Genomic DNA, 16,282 nt, shown 5'->3' with positions numbered 1-16,282 from the left:
TATTGTTCTCAAACATTTCATTTCCAACAAACCCACCCTGCTCCGCACAGTCTTATCTGTAGCCCATGCCTCGGATCCATATGATAATGGGATTACTCTACCTTGAAACATACCAATTTTTGCCTTTCTAGATAACGATCTCTTCCCATACATTCTTCAGTGCTTCCAGAACCTTGAATCCCTGACCCACCTTTTAATTCACATCCGTTCCCATAGTTCCGTTTACTGCCATGTTCACTGCCCGTATCTAGAAAAAAAAAAAATTCTCTGCCTCCAGTTTTTCTCCATTCTTACTCGCACCCCAACTAACCTGTCCCTCATCTCTGCTAAACTTGATAAACTTTCTGATATATATTTTTACTCTTCCTCGTTTCAAACACTTATCCAAACTCAGTCATCAAGTCGTGCAGTTTCACAGTCGAACATACAACCCGTGCTGCATCAACAGCAAACAACAACCGACTTACTTCTCAGGCCCTCTAATCCCCTGCAAACTGCATATTCGACCCTTTTTCCAGAACACTGACACTTACCTCCCTCACCACCCAATCCATAAACAAATTAAACAACCCCTGACGCAGACCTACTTTCACTTGGAATCATTCACTCTCCTCTCTCCCCACTCGTACACATGCTCTACACCATTGATAAACCTTTGCGCTGCTTCTTGCAGATTTCCTTAACACGTGTATTCTTAAGACCTACTACAGGGCATCTCTATCTACCCTATCATATGCTTTTTCCAGATCCTTAAATGCAACTTACATATGCACCTTTTTTCTTTTTTTAGATATTTCTCACACATTCTGTAAAGCAGACACCTACTACCAGTTCTGAAACCACACTGTTACTTCCCAGTCTGATGCTCTGTACATGCCTTCACCCTTTCAATCAATACCCTTCTATACAACTTACCAAGTACATTCAATAAACTTGTACTTCTGTAGTTTGAACACTCGTCTTTATCCCCCTTCCTTTTATACAGTGGCACTATACATGCATTTCTCCAATCCTCAGACGCTTGACCATGATCCATGCTTACACTGAAAATCTTAACTAATCAGTAACACAGTCACACACTCTCTTAAATAAGATCGCCAGCAATACCATCCACTCCAGCCGCCTTGCCACATTTCATCCTTTGTAAGGCTTTCATCACCTCCTCTTCACCAAACCACTATCCATGACTCTCTCACTTCGCATATTACCCCGATCCAAATACCCCACATATGCCACCATATCATCAAACACATTCAACAGTCATTCAGAATAATCACTCCATCTACTTCTCATTTATTACTGCCTATTGCCATTTCACCATTTGCCTCTTTCCTGTTTGTTCTCTTGTATTTGGCACGTTATTCACATCCTTCCAAAACATCTTGTCCTCAAAGTTTACTGATACTCGCTCACCTCAACTCTCATTTTCCCTCAATTTAACCCCCGCGCCTTCCTCTTGACCTCCTGCCGTTTTCTCTTACATATCCCCCAATCATTTGCACTCCCTCCCTATAAGTATCAGCCAAACGCCACCCTTTTTTTTCTTTCACTAACAACTTTAATTCATCCCACCATTGACAATCATTTCTAATCTGCCCATCTCCCACCTTTCGCATGCCACATGCATCTCTCCCACATGCCATTCCTGCTCCCATTCCTCCTCCATTCCCTTTGCTTCATTTGCTCTCTCCTTTAGCCATTTTGATGTTTCTCTACAAAGGTCTTTTTCTAAACTCGCTTCCTTTTACCACTCTCTTCTCACCGATATTGTTTCCTTTTTCCTAAAACTGTATAATTCTTCACCCTAGCCTTCACAATATAGTGATCAGAAGTTTCAACAGCTTCCCTTCTCAGCACATTTATATCCAAGAGTATCTCTTTTACGCGCATATCAGTTGATATGTAATCCAATAATGCCTGTTGACCATCTCTGTACCTTACATACGTATATTTTTTTTAAACCAAGTATTCCCAGTCACCAGTCCTTTTTCAGTACACAACTCCTGAAGCTGTTCACCATTTCCATTCTTAATACTGAATACCCCATGCCCCTCAATTATACCTTCAACAGCTACATCACTCAACTTAAGATTACCCATCACTAATACCAAGTCTCATAGATCAAAACTGCAGTCTCACTCACTCAGCTGCTCAATTGCCTCTCATGATCTTTCTTCTCATAACGAGGTGCATAAGCACAAATGATCGCCCATCTCTTGCCATCCACTTTCATTTTTACCGAAGTCAGTCTAAGATTCACTTCCTTAAAATCTGTCACATACTCTCACAACTCCTGCTTCAGGAGTAGTGCTATTCCTTCCTTAGCTCTAGTCCTCTCACCAACCCCTGACTTTACTTCAAAGATATTTGCAAACCATTCTTCCCCTTTACACTTGAGCTTTGTTTTACTCAGACAGAACATTTCTTTCTTCAAACACACTACTTATCGCTCCTCTTTTCTCAATTTGGTTACTTTCATACACATTTAGACACCCCAACCTGAGCCTTCGAAGATCATGAGCACTCCCTGCTTGGCTTCTGTTCGATCTTGAAGGAACTGAAATACAAGGAGAGGGTTTCCGGCCCCCAACTCCCATCCCTTTACTTGCCTTCTGCAACACGCAGGAATATATATATATATATATATATATATATATATATATATATATATATATATATATATATATATATATATATATATTTCAAACTATTCGCCATTTCTCGCGTTAGCGAGGTAGCGTTAAGAACAGAGAACTGGGCCTTTGAGGGAATATCCTCACCTGGCCCCCTTCTCTGTTCCTTCTTTTGGAAAATTAAAAAAAAAATAATGAGAGGGGAGGATTTCCAGCCCCCCGCTCCCTCCCCTTTTAGTCGCCTTCTACGACACGCAGGGAATACGTGGGAAGTATTCCTTCTCCCCTATCCCCAGGGATATATATATATATATATATATATATATGAAGGAATTTAGGAACAGGCTGGTTTGTATGCAAGCACATGAAAGTCAATTCCCACAATGGTTTCATTGAGGAGACCTTTGACATCCTGGGAGTGATTACTGGAAAGTCAACAAAACAGCAGGGTTCAGGGTCCATACGGAGAGCAAATTCAGCCATATCATCATCCTCCTCCTCTTTCCTACGCTCAGGCCTGGCAATGGAGCTGGTGGGAACCTCTAGTAGCTCTCCAACAGGTTCACCTGTGGTCAAGAGTTTCTCATCCAGGTCTTCCTGTTCGAGCTCCTCTAGCTCAGCCAGGAGATCATCTTCATCCACATCTTGTCCAAATGCCACTGGGTTAGAGATGGCCTCTGATATTTCCCGAGCTACATCCTGTTGCTCTACTATGTCGTCCATCATGTCGTGGACCTCATCCACATTCATGTGATGGTGAGCTGATTTCAGAGCTTTGGCTGCTTCACTCATTGTTTGCAAGACATTAGTGTTCGTGTTATATATATATATATATATATATATATATATATATATATATATATATATATATATATGTTATTTCATTTTATTTGTTACACCTAATAGCCGTCTCCCGCGTTAGCGAAGTAGCGTAAGGAAACAGACGAGGAATGGCCCAACCCACCCACATACACATGTGTATCCACGAACGTCCACACACGCATATATATATATATATATATATATATATATATATATATATATATATATGAATCAGCCACCAGCGCTGTATCATCAGCGAACAACAACTGACTCACTTCCCAAGCTCTCTCATCCCCAACAGACTTCATACTTGCCCCTCTTTCCAAAACTCTTGCATTCACCTCCCTAACAACCCCATCCATAAACAAATTAAACAACCATGGCGACATCACACACCCCTGCCGCAAACCTACATTCACTGAGAACCAATCACTTTCCTCTCTTCCTACACGTACACATGCCTTACATCCTCGATAAAAACTTTTCACTGCTTCTAACAACTTGCCTCCCACGCCATATATTCTTAATACCTTCCACAGAGCATCTCTATCAACTCTATCATATGCCTTCTCCAGATCCATAAATGCTACATACAAATACATTTATGTGAGAAACTGCAGAAGCTGGTGACTGAGTTTGGTAAAATGTGTGAAAGAAGAAAGTTACGAGTAAATGTGAACAAGAGCAAGGTTATTAGGTACATTAGTGTTGAGGATCAAGTCAATTGGGAGGTAAGTTTGAATGGAGAAAAACTGGAGGAAGTAAAGTGTTTTAGATATCTGGGAGTGGATCTGGCAGCGGATGGAACCATGGAAGTGGAAGTAAATCATAGGGTGGGGGAGGGGGCGAAAATCCTGGGAGCCTTGAAGAATGTGTGGAAGTCTAGAACATTATCTCGGAAGGCAAAAATGGGTATGTTTGAAGGAATAGTAGTTCCAACAATGTTGTATGGTTGCGAGGCGTGGGCTATGGATAGATTTGTGCGCAGGAGGGTGGATGTGCTGGAAATGAGATGTTTGAGGACAATAAGTGGTGTGAGGTAGTTTGATCGAGTAAGTAATGTAAGGGTAAGAGAGATGTGTGGAAATAAAAAGAGTGTGGTTGAGAGAGCAGAAGAGGGTGTTTTGAAATGGTTTGGGCACATGGAGAGAATGAGTGAGGAAAGATTGACCAAGAGGATATGTGTGTCGGAGGTGGAGGGAACGAGGAGAAGTGGGAGACCAAATTAGAGGTGGAAAGATGGAGTGAAAAAGATTTTGAGTGATCGGGGCCTGAACATGCAGGAGGGTGAAAGGCGGGCAAGGAATAGGGTGAATTGGATCGATGTGGTATACCGGGGTCGACGTGCTGTCAGTGGATTGAATCAGGGCATGTGAAGCGTCTGTGGTAAACCATGGAAAGTTGTGTGGGGCCTGGATGTTGAAAGGGAGCTGTGGTTTCGGGCATTATTGCATGACAGCTGGAGACAGTGGGAGCGGATGGGGCCTTTGTTGTCTTTTCCTAGCGCTGCCTCGCGCACATGAGGGGGGAGGGGGATGTTATTCCGTGTGTGGCGGGGTGGCGATGGTGGTGAGTAGGGGCAGACAGTGTGAATTGTGTGCATGTGTGTATATGTGTGTGTCTGTGTGTGTATATATGTGTGTACATTGGGATGTGTGGGTGTGTATGTTTGCGTGTGTGGACGTGTGTGTGTGTGTGCATGTGTGTGGGGGTGGGTTGGGCCATTTCTTTCGTCTGTTTCCTTGCACTACCTCGCAGGCGCGGGAGACAGCGACAAAACAAAAAAACGAAAACAAATATATATATATATATATATATATATATATATATATATATATTTATTTTTTTATTATACTTTGTCGCTGTCTCCCGCGTTTGCGAGGTAGCGCAAGGAAACAGACGAAAGAAATGGCCCAACCCCCCCCCCCATACACATGTATATACATACGTCCACACACGCAAATATACATACCTACACAGCTTTCCATGGTTTACCCCAGACGCTTCACATGCCCTGCTTCAATCCACTGACAGCACGTCAACCCCGGTATACCACATCGCTCCAATTCACTCTATTCCTTTGCCCTCCTTTCACCCTCCTGCATGTTCAGGCCCCGATCACACAAAATCTTTTTCACTCCATCTTTCCACCTCCAATTTGGTCTCCCTCTTCTCCTTGTTCCCTCCACCTCCGACACATATATCCTCTTGGTCAATCTTTCCTCACTCATCCTCTCCATGTGCCCAAACCACTTCAAAACACCCTCTTCTGCTCTCTCAACCACGCTCTTTTTATTTCCACACATCTCTCTTACCCTTACGTTACTCACTCGATCAAACCACCTCACACCACACATTGTCCTCAAACATCTCATTTCCAGCACATCCATCCTCCTGCGCACAACTCTATCCATAGCCCACGCCTCGCAACCATACAACATTGTTGGAACCACTATTCCTTCAAACATACCCATTTTTGCTTTCCGAGATAATGTTCTCGCCTTCCACACATTCTTCAACGCTCCCATAACCTTCGCCTCCTCCCCCAAACTGTGACTCACTTCTTTTTCCATGGTTCCATCTGCTGTTAAGTCCACTCTCAGATATCTAAAACACTTCGCTTCCTCCAGTTTTTCTCCATTCAGTCTTACCTCCCAGTTTGCTTGTCCCTCAACCCTACTGAACCTAATAACCTTGCTCTTATTCACATTTACTCTCAGCTTTCTTCTTTCACACACTTTACGAAACTCAGTAACCAACATATGCAGTTTCTCTCCCGAATCAGCCACCAGCGCTGTATCATCAGCGAACAACAACTGACTCACTTCTCAAGCCCTCTCATCCACAACAGACTGCATACATGCCCCTCTCTCCAAAACTCTTGCATTTACCTCCCTAACCACCCCTATCCATAAACAAATTAAACAACCATGGAGATATCACGCACCCCTGCTGTAAACCGACGTTCACTGGGAACCAGTCACTTTCTTCTCTACCTACTCGTACACATGCCTTACATCCTTGGTAAAAACTTTTCACTGCTTCTAGCAAATTACCTTCCACGCCATATACTCTTAAAACCTTCCACAAAGCATCTCTGTCAACCCTATTATATGCCTTCTCCATACAAATCCATCTGTTTTTGAAAGTATTTCTCACATACATTCTTTAAAGCAAACACCTGATCCACAAATCCTCTACCATTTCTGAAACCAATCTGATGCTTTTACCCTCTCAATCAATACACGCCCATATAATTTCTCAGGAATACTCAGCAGATGTATGCCTCTGTAATATAAACACTCATCTTTATCTCCTTTGCCTTTGTAAAATGGCGCTATGCATGCATTTCGCCAATCGTCAGGCACTTCACCATGATCCATACATACATTGAATATCCTTACCAACCAATCAACAACAGAGTCACCCCCCTTTGTAATAGATTCCACTGTATTGCCATCCAAACCCGCCGCCTTGCCGGCTTTCATCTTCCGCAAAGCTTTCACTACCTCTTCTCTGTTCAGCAAACCATTCTCCCTGACCCTATCACTTCGCACATCACCTCACCAAAACACCCTATATCTACCACTCTATCATCAAACATTTAGCAAACCCTCAAAACACTCACTCCATCTCCTCACTTCATCTCTAATTGTTATATATTATATATATATATATATATATATATATATATATATATATATATATATATATATATATATATATATATATATATATATATATATATGTGTGTGTGTGTGTGTGTGTGTAAGAGGACCAAGGAGGTAATAGACATTACTGAGAGATATACGCATGGCCTACATTGTAGTCTTATCTCAAGAAATTTAGAGTGGTGGAATTTACCATGAAAAATGCTTGACTAACACCTACGTTATCAAGCACTTTGTCTTGTGGTTTACCACTAGAGCAGCTCTTACAATCCTTGTTGCCCGGACTGTGCTTCGCTTTTAAAATCAACTCAAAATGACTTGATTGTCCCACTGAGATAAGGTTCATCTCATTACATCCCAAATCATCTCTGTGTCAACAGTGACCCTAATTCACCCCTCAGTAAACAAATACATTCGTTTGTGTAAACAGCACGGTAGCTCCTGGCAGACCAAAGCGTTATCGTTTTTCGTAGGCTGAGATTAAGTGAAGCTTTGGTACTGTCTCAGTCACAGCTTCTTCATTTTCTGTATGAACCGGTCCAATCAGCATCTGTCTCTACAGCACTCGTGTAACTTGAGAATTCTTACTTCTCTTATGTGTCTGCTTCGGATTGCCTTCCTTTACTTCTGTCTCTTTCATAGTACTTACACTTCTGTTCCTGCTTCAAATTACCTTACTTTCCCCTCTTGTCTGCTTCAGATTACCTAACTCTAATTCTGTCTTTGTTTCAGAGTACCTAACCGCACTTGTTTCTGATTCAGATTAACAAAAGCATCAAAAAATCTAAAGTGTAATAGAATCATCATCTTAACTTTCCACTGTTCCTTTTTTTCCTTCAGTGTCCTGCCTATCCATCGCGAGACACCAGTTGCAAGGCGGCCAAGACATGCGAGAGCAAATCCTTGGATTGCTACTTGCTGGACGATAATGGTTTCATAGTCGTCTCTGAGAATGAAGACGACACCGGCAAATTCTTCGGCACCCTGGAGGGAACCATCATGGAGTCACTGGTGCAGAGCGAAGTGTACAAGAGGATCAGAGTCTTCGATTACCAGGCCGTGTGTCTCGACAGTCAGCTCGAGCCCAGTATGGCTTCCATACTGACGACGGTGAGTGTAAAGAGCTGGGGCTCGAGGTCTGGTGTGGAGTGTATGATGCCGACGTTAGAACGTTGAAGATGGATATGGTAGGTTTAACCACAAGATGTTGCTTTTAACATCTACTAATTAAAATCTAGAGTGATGTTTGTTTTCTTTGGTATATATCGTCTCAACTTAGTTTTTATTCGACATTTTTTGTGAAAGCCTTCATAATTGCTTTCCTATCTCTCATTTTCTTAAAGTCCCTTGAACTGACGCTCTTCTCAGATATACAGTGATACATTTAGTGAATACACACTCTCCAGTTTGCTCTGCCTAGTTGGTCAGGATGATGCAACAAGTAACCAGAGAGAACCCAAAGCTCCATGAACTCACCACTCGTCTCCCACAACAGCCAATCCAGATGATCCGATGGACTGCCAACTGGATAATGGGCAACATCTTCTGGTTGTTGGTGAAGACCCACCTCTACACCTTATGGGACCCCAATGAGGCCTGGGCCTACACCCACACAGAGAGAGACCCGCAGTTCTCCATCATTGACGAACCACCCCAGGACGTCATCAGCGAAATGGACCCCAGCTTGGATGGAACAGGTGCGTGAAGCTCTCGTCATGTTGTACATGTCTGTAGCTTTATCGTTTCACGTGATACTGAAACATTATTTCTTATTCCAATCTTTTTGTTCTCTAACTACCTTCATATATGCATTATATATACATATGTATTGCAGTTATGTATGTCTGATCTTTATTCATTTGTCATCCAAGTAGATGATTTTTTTTGCTTCTGTGCTCCACAACTAGACAAGCTTTCTTTTGATATCTGATACATTATACTTGTTAATTCACAAGTTAATAAGTCTTTTAAATTTCATCAGTTAATGTTTGTTTAACGCAGATGAATCAAGGTTTACATTAGCAGATCTATTTCACTGTCCTTTTTCGAAATGGATATGATTCATGTTTCTCTTTTAGAAGAATATTTATATAATATCTCTTTTAGTTCTCGTATCTTAATTTGGTTGTCCACCTTTGAGCGTTAACTCCCAACATGAGAAACAGGAGACAATAATGCTCACTACGTACAGGAACTTTTGAAGCCCCCGAGTACCTGTCTGACGAAGGGATGATCGAGACCTTTCCAGAAGAAGCGACCGTTGAGAGCAACTATTCTGACACCGACTATGGTGATGAGGCCCATACTCTACTTAATAAGGCTAACATTGTCTAACATTTTAAAACATGATAATGAGATTATGAGTAGTAGTTGTATCATCTCTAAAATCCCTATGGTGAGACCCAGTGCCCATAGGAATTTGATACCGAGGGAGAGAAAGTCCTTCGTTTAACGCAAGCAAATTAACAAGAGAAAGTATGGATGAACAGTCATCATCCAAGGTTGTGGAAATATCCACTGCATTTACTTTTTTTACATCATGAGCATTTTCATAAGCCAGGATACCTACTACTCGGGAAAAATATTTATGACTTCAAATAATTCTCCCTCATTGATTAATACTAACCATACTAATATCGTGTGTGCTGAGTTAGTAATTATATATAAGTTAATATTTGGCTTCAGTACCAGCTAATTATATTTGGATATATCCCTTTATTCTCACAGATATTTGCTTAATGATATATATCTTACTGTAGTTGAAGTATATCCATTAGTTAATGTGTTTTTTTCTAACAAGGCCTAATACTTAAAATTGCCAATTTCAAGTCCTGCAAATATATGTACCATTGCTTTACAGGATATACGTAGAAAAAATGATCCACTTGACGTTTTCCTCATATTTTATAAGCCGCAGTAGAAAATGAAAAACGGAACTTCATTCATTACAAACAAGTTAACTTTGTCTGATAAGCGTCGATTCAATTATCATTTATTGATATTAAAAAGACATGGACTTAGACACGTGTATCACATTGAATGATGAAATGAACAAGCAAGTAACGAGTCCCAGATATTAATCACAAATACCTTCAGGAATGAGGTATTGAACATAGTATATATATATATATATATATATATATATATATATATATATATATATATATATATATATATATATATATATATTATGCCATAAAACAGCTAGGATTCGTACATCTACCATTTGTGTGGGATCTGGGTTTGCTAAAGCTAGGTTATGGAGCCCATCAAAGATATGACTATTCAACTAGGCTAAGTTGCCCATTGAAGGTAAGATTACTGGTGATCATAAACGTTTCGTCTCTCCATGAACAACGGGGTCTCGATTGGCAATCCTTGGTGTTGGAGGGCATCATGTGTTCGTGAAAGTACACGCTCATGGCATTATATTCGTATTCATGTAGCTACACCGGTGACAGTAAGTTGGGTAAAATTAGTAGCTCCTGGCTAACGTAATCTTGGTATGATATAACCGATCGAGACCCCCTTGCTCAGGGACATGAGAAAAAGGGTATTCGATAACTAGTAATGGAATACTCATTTTTTCTATTACGGGTTCCATAGCCTAGTGTAATACTAGCATACGCATTGCCCACAAGCGGTTTGAATCCCTGCTGTTAGAGGGCATCATATGTTCGTTCTCTGAAAGTCCGCGCTCATATATATATATATATATATATATATATATATATATATATATATATATATATTTTTTTTTTTTTTTTTTTTTTTTTTATACTTTGTCGCTGTCTCCCGCGTTTGCGAGGTAGCGCAAGGAAACAGACGAAAGAAATGGCCCAACCCCCCCCCCCCCCCCATACACATGTACATACACACGTCCACACACGCAAATATACATACCTACACAGCTTTCCATGGTTTACCCCAGACGCTTCACATGCCTTGCTTCAATCCACTGACAGCACGTCAACCCCTGTATACCACATGACTCCACTTCACTCTATTTCTTGCCCTCCTTTCACCCTCCTGCATGTTCAGGCCCCGATCACACAAAATCTTTTTCACTCCATCTTTCCACCTCCAATTTGGTCTCCCTCTTCTCCTCGTTCCCTCCACCTCCGACACATATATCCTCTTGGTCAATCTCTCCTCACTCATTCTCTCCATGTGCCCAAACCATTTCAAAACACCCTCTTCTGCTCTCTCAACCACGCTCTTTTTATTTCCACACATCTCTCTCACCCTTACGTTACTTACTCGATCAAACCACCTCACACCACACATTGTCCTCAAACATCTCATTTCCAGCACATCCATCCTCCTGCGCACATCTCTATCCATAGCCCACGCCTCGCAACCATACAACATTGTTGGAACCACTATTCCCTCAAACATACCCATTTTTGCTTTCCGAGATAGTGTTCTCGACTTCCACACATTTTTCAAGGCTCCCAAAATTTTCGCCCCCTCCCCCACCCTATGATCCACTTCCGCTTCCATGGTTCCATCCGCTGACAGATCCACTCCCAGATATCTAAAACACTTCACTTCCTCCAGTTTTTCTCCATTCAAACTCACCTCCCAATTGACTTGACCCTCACCCCTACTGTACCTAATAACCTTGCTCTTATTCACATTTACTCTCAACTTTCTTCTTCCACACACTTTACCAAACTCAGTCACCAGCTTCTGCAGTTTCTCACATGAATCAGCCACCAGCGCTGTATCATCAGCGAACAACAACTGACTCACTTCCCAAGCTCTCTCATCCCCAACAGACTTCATACTTGCCCCTCTTTCCAGGACTCTTGCATTTACCTCCCTCACAACCCCATCCATAAACAAATCAAACAACCATGGAGACATCACACACCCCTGCCGCAAACCTACATTCACTGAGAACCAATCACTTTCCTCTCTTCCTACACGTACACATGCCTTACATCCTCGATAAAAACTTTTCACTGCTTCTAACAACTTGCCTCCCACACCATATATTCTTAATACCTTCCACAGAGCATCTCCATCAACTCTATCATATGCCTTCTCCAGATCCATAAATGCTACATACAAATCCATTTGCTTTTCTAAGTATTTCTCACATACATTCTTCAAAGCAAACACCTGATCCACACATCCTCTACCACTTCTGAAACCGCACTGCTCTTCCCCAATCTGATGCTCTGTACATGCCTTCACCCTCTCAATCAATACCCTACCATATAATTTACCAGGAATACTCAACAAACTTATACCTCTGTAATTTGAGCACTCACTCTTATCCCCTTTGCCTTTGTACAATGGCACTATGCACGCATTCCGCCAATCCTCAGGCACCTCACCATGAGTCATACATACATTAAATAACCTTACCAACCAGTCAACAATACAGTCACCCCCTTTCTTAATAAATTCCACTGCAATACCATCCAAACCTGCTGCCTTGCCGGCTTTCATCTTCCGCAAAGCTTTTACTACCTCTTCTCTGTTTACCAAATCATTTTCCCTAACCCTCTCACTTTGCACACCACCTCGACCAAAACACCCTATATCTGCCACTCTGTCATCAGACACATTCAACAAACCTTCAAAATACTCATTCCATCTCCTTCTCACATCACCGCTACTTGTTATCACCTCCCCATTTACGCCCTTCACTGAAGTTCCCATTTGCTCCCTTGTCTTACGCACCCTATTTACCTCCTTCCAGAACATCTTTTTATTTTCCCTAAAATTTACTGATAGTCTCTCACCCCAACTCTCATTTGCCCTTTTTTTCACCTCTTGCACCTTTCTCTTGACCTCCTGTCTCTTTCTTTTATACTTCTCCCACTCAATTGCATTTTTTCCCTGCAAAAATCGTCCAAATGCCTCTCTCTTCTCTTTCACTAATACTCTTACTTCTTCATCCCACCACTCACTACCCTTTCTAAACAGCCCACCTCCCACTCTTCTCATGCCACAAGCATATATATAATTTCTGGTATGAACTAGCGATACTTGGCTAATCTACATATAAGTGTCTATGTCAGTCCATTTATTCCTCTTAGTTGAGTGGTAGCCACGCAGCTTTAAATCGAAGTGCAAACATAGCCCCCCCCCCCCATTATATTCACAAAGGATGAGATAGAATACATTCTACAAGTATATGACAAAAATGATGTGCCCTACATAATGGCTACCTCACCCTAATTTGTCATACGAAAAACATGCGTTTAAGATAGCAAGGTCAGACCATTGATAGAATGCTGTACTTTTTCTCATACACTCGTTCCCTGATGCGCAAGAAAAGAAAGAAGGGAGGATATTCTCTCCTGAAATATCGTAAAATCATTGTTATGCGTTTGTGAAAGACAGTTGCTCACTTCCTTAACATGTTACCAAACGTTGGTATATGCGATGAATATTCATGAATACTCACTTCTCAGGTTTCCCCTAAAAATTGTATGAATATATATCACTTTATGGCCATTTATAGAGATATTTTCAGTATTGATGCTGTTTGCTTCACCGGCACAGACTTAGAGACTGTAAACCAATTTATCTTCATCTTTAGACAAAAGAATTTACATTTAGTTGTGCATAAAACATGTAGAAGCCTCATAAAGCCATGATATCAAAAGAGAAAAGCCATTAGGCTATAGGATGATATAAGTTTGCTTTTGAATTGACCCGAAGATATAAGTTTACCTTTGACTCGACCTCATAACTTTACTTTTGACTCAAAATTGTAGTCTTTACTAAGACGTTTATGTTCACTTAGCAATGCCACATGTTCGTATAGATCTCACGATCATTTTGATCAAGTAAGATTAGAAAACCAGTCAGTAAGAGGATGTAGTATATTTCATACTCCAACACACGGTAAATCATCTAGAAATATCCTTCTCATATATGGTAAGATGGAGGAGAGTACGGGAGAGGATTTTCACAACTATGAGCTTGTTTCCCAGAGTCAAGTGGGGAGGGCTCAGGTGAAGACGAAGGATCAGGCGAAGAGGGCTCGGGTCTTGAAGAAGGCTCAGGTGAAGATGGCTCAGGTTTTGAAGAGGGCTCAGGTCTTGAGGAGGGCTCAGGCCTTGACGAGGGCTCAGGTGAAGAGGGCTCAGGCCTGGGTGAGGGCTCTGGCCTTGGTGAGGGCTCAGGCCTTGAAGAGGGCTCGGGCCTTGAAGAGGGCTCAGGGTCCGGCGATGGCTCGGGAGAAGGCTCAGGCTTCGAAGCTGGGCCAGAGTACGAAGATCAGGACCTCGACTACTCGATTGGTTGGTAGTCGCAGTGACAGATGTGCCTGGTTAGCTCTGCTACAGGAGGCCCCATTACATAGCTCTCCGGTTGTTGCCTGCATTAATGTGGATGGAAAGCAAAGGCTCAGTGACTGACCTCTTGGATGTTGACATCTTTGAGAGCTTCTTCATTATCACAGACAATAATGACGGAGCAGACGAGAAAAAAAAAAGGATGTTGCTGCATTTAACCCTCATGAATACAACAGGATTTTGAGTGTATGTTTATTTGAACTAACATTTGGAGAGTTGGATGTTCAGAAGTGGTGATATGAGATTTTGTCTGTGGGATTGGATATTGTCTATTTCCAACCATTGCATGATATGCTACCATCATATGATATGACTAGACTAACATAGTTGTGTCTTGGTATGAAGAACGAGCATCTGTCTTTGATTAAGGATGTGCCTTTATGTGCAACTTTGTGGTGCCTGGTAAGGATTTTGTACACTGGCTTAAAGACGAACGAAGTCAGAAAGTGTGATGAGCATCTTGGCGTTTAAGTTGCAGTCATTTGTACGGATTTGCTTGTCGTTCTTGAAGCCTGTGGTATCAAACATACGAATTTTTGTAAGTTACACCAAAGATGAAGAGAGAAACAAAGAAACTGAAAACATAAAGATGTACACCGAAAAACTCAGAGTACTACACTCATAAACCCACATATATACACGTGGCGCACACTCACAAATGAACAAACTCACACACAGAGCTATAAACGCCTGCACAAACAATATATATATCAGGTAGGTGGAGTCAAGTAACACACACACACACACACACACACAGAGGAAGCTCAACAGTGTCATGTCTTAAGGGACATGAACAGCAGACTAATTCCGGGCCCAGTGCGCTTACGAGCCTCCGTGGTGGTGTAACGAATAGCGTTATTGCCCATAAGCGAGCATGGCCATGCCCAGGGTCGGACTCGCATGGATTCGATTCCGGGGCGTGGCATTCCACCCAAAACCAACCCAGGTGTTCGTCCTCCCATCGAGTATGGTCGATAGATGGGTACTGTTCTCAGCCTGGGGTATATGTGTGTGCATGACGTGTTACATGTATACAAGGTTAAGAGACGGGGCAACACTTGTTTAAAGCTCTTTCCCCGTAACACACAAATAGACACGCATATTCATACACATACATATAGACATACATATAGACTACGCCAGCAAGAGGTTACACAGCAAGTGAAAAGTCACTACTTGCGAGCTGTATCCTAGGGAGTACAGTCTTGTCAAAGAACATTTCGAGAAATTGTCATGTTAAAATTTATAATTACCGCATAACAAACCTTTGTTATGACTCCTGGTGTTACCCAGGACCTATTTCTAAAGGCTGCTCTCCCTGCCCCAGGAATAGGGAAGTGTGGATTCTTTTGGAATGAAAAGTTAGTTCTGTCTCTTAGATTTCACTCCCAGTGATACAGCCGCTCCAAAGGTACTGTTTCACACGCAGTGTAATCTCTTGCCGGCGGAGCCCGTATATATATATATTTATTTATTTGTATTTATCTATTGTTTGATAGAATTAACTATATTAGAAGAGAATTTATTTATGTATGTATATCTTATGAATTAGTCTATTTATATATTCAGTTTGTAGTTTATATATTGTTTAGTTTTAAGTGTTTTCTTGGGTTGTAGTAAGAGTTTATATTTTATGTTTCACTTTTCTCATGAATGGACATTTCTCTGTAGATTCTTGCTGTTTCTTACTGTTAGACATCTGGGAGCATCTCTTGCAGTTGCCATAGACTGGTGTGTGCGTACCTCATTGGATGTAGGATACTGTAGCATGATGTGCAGCCCCTAAGAACAAGGGGGGGGGCGGGGAACAAAGAAAAGATGAGCATAGTAATGAAAA

General features: G+C 41.6%; 1 protein-coding gene across 1 annotated transcript in view; it reads left to right on the top strand.

Moving 5' to 3' along the window:
- Positions 1 to 16,282, top strand: part of LOC139764789 (uncharacterized) — an 821,726-nt gene that overhangs the window by 757,304 nt on the left and 48,140 nt on the right. Inside the window, exons 25-28 of the mRNA XM_071691681.1 lie at positions 7,967 to 8,236; positions 8,622 to 8,823; positions 9,318 to 9,416; positions 14,083 to 14,391. Coding sequence (XP_071547782.1) covers positions 7,967 to 8,236; positions 8,622 to 8,823; positions 9,318 to 9,416; positions 14,083 to 14,391 — 880 coding nt within the window. The remainder of the gene's footprint in view (positions 1 to 7,966; positions 8,237 to 8,621; positions 8,824 to 9,317; positions 9,417 to 14,082; positions 14,392 to 16,282) is intronic.

The sequence above is a fragment of the Panulirus ornatus genome, chromosome 4, assembly GCF_036320965.1.
Source record: "Panulirus ornatus isolate Po-2019 chromosome 4, ASM3632096v1, whole genome shotgun sequence".
Taxonomy (NCBI): Eukaryota; Metazoa; Arthropoda; class Malacostraca; order Decapoda; family Palinuridae; genus Panulirus; species Panulirus ornatus.
The sequence above is the reverse complement of the archived record's forward strand: the minus strand, read 5'-3'. Positions and strand labels throughout refer to the sequence as shown.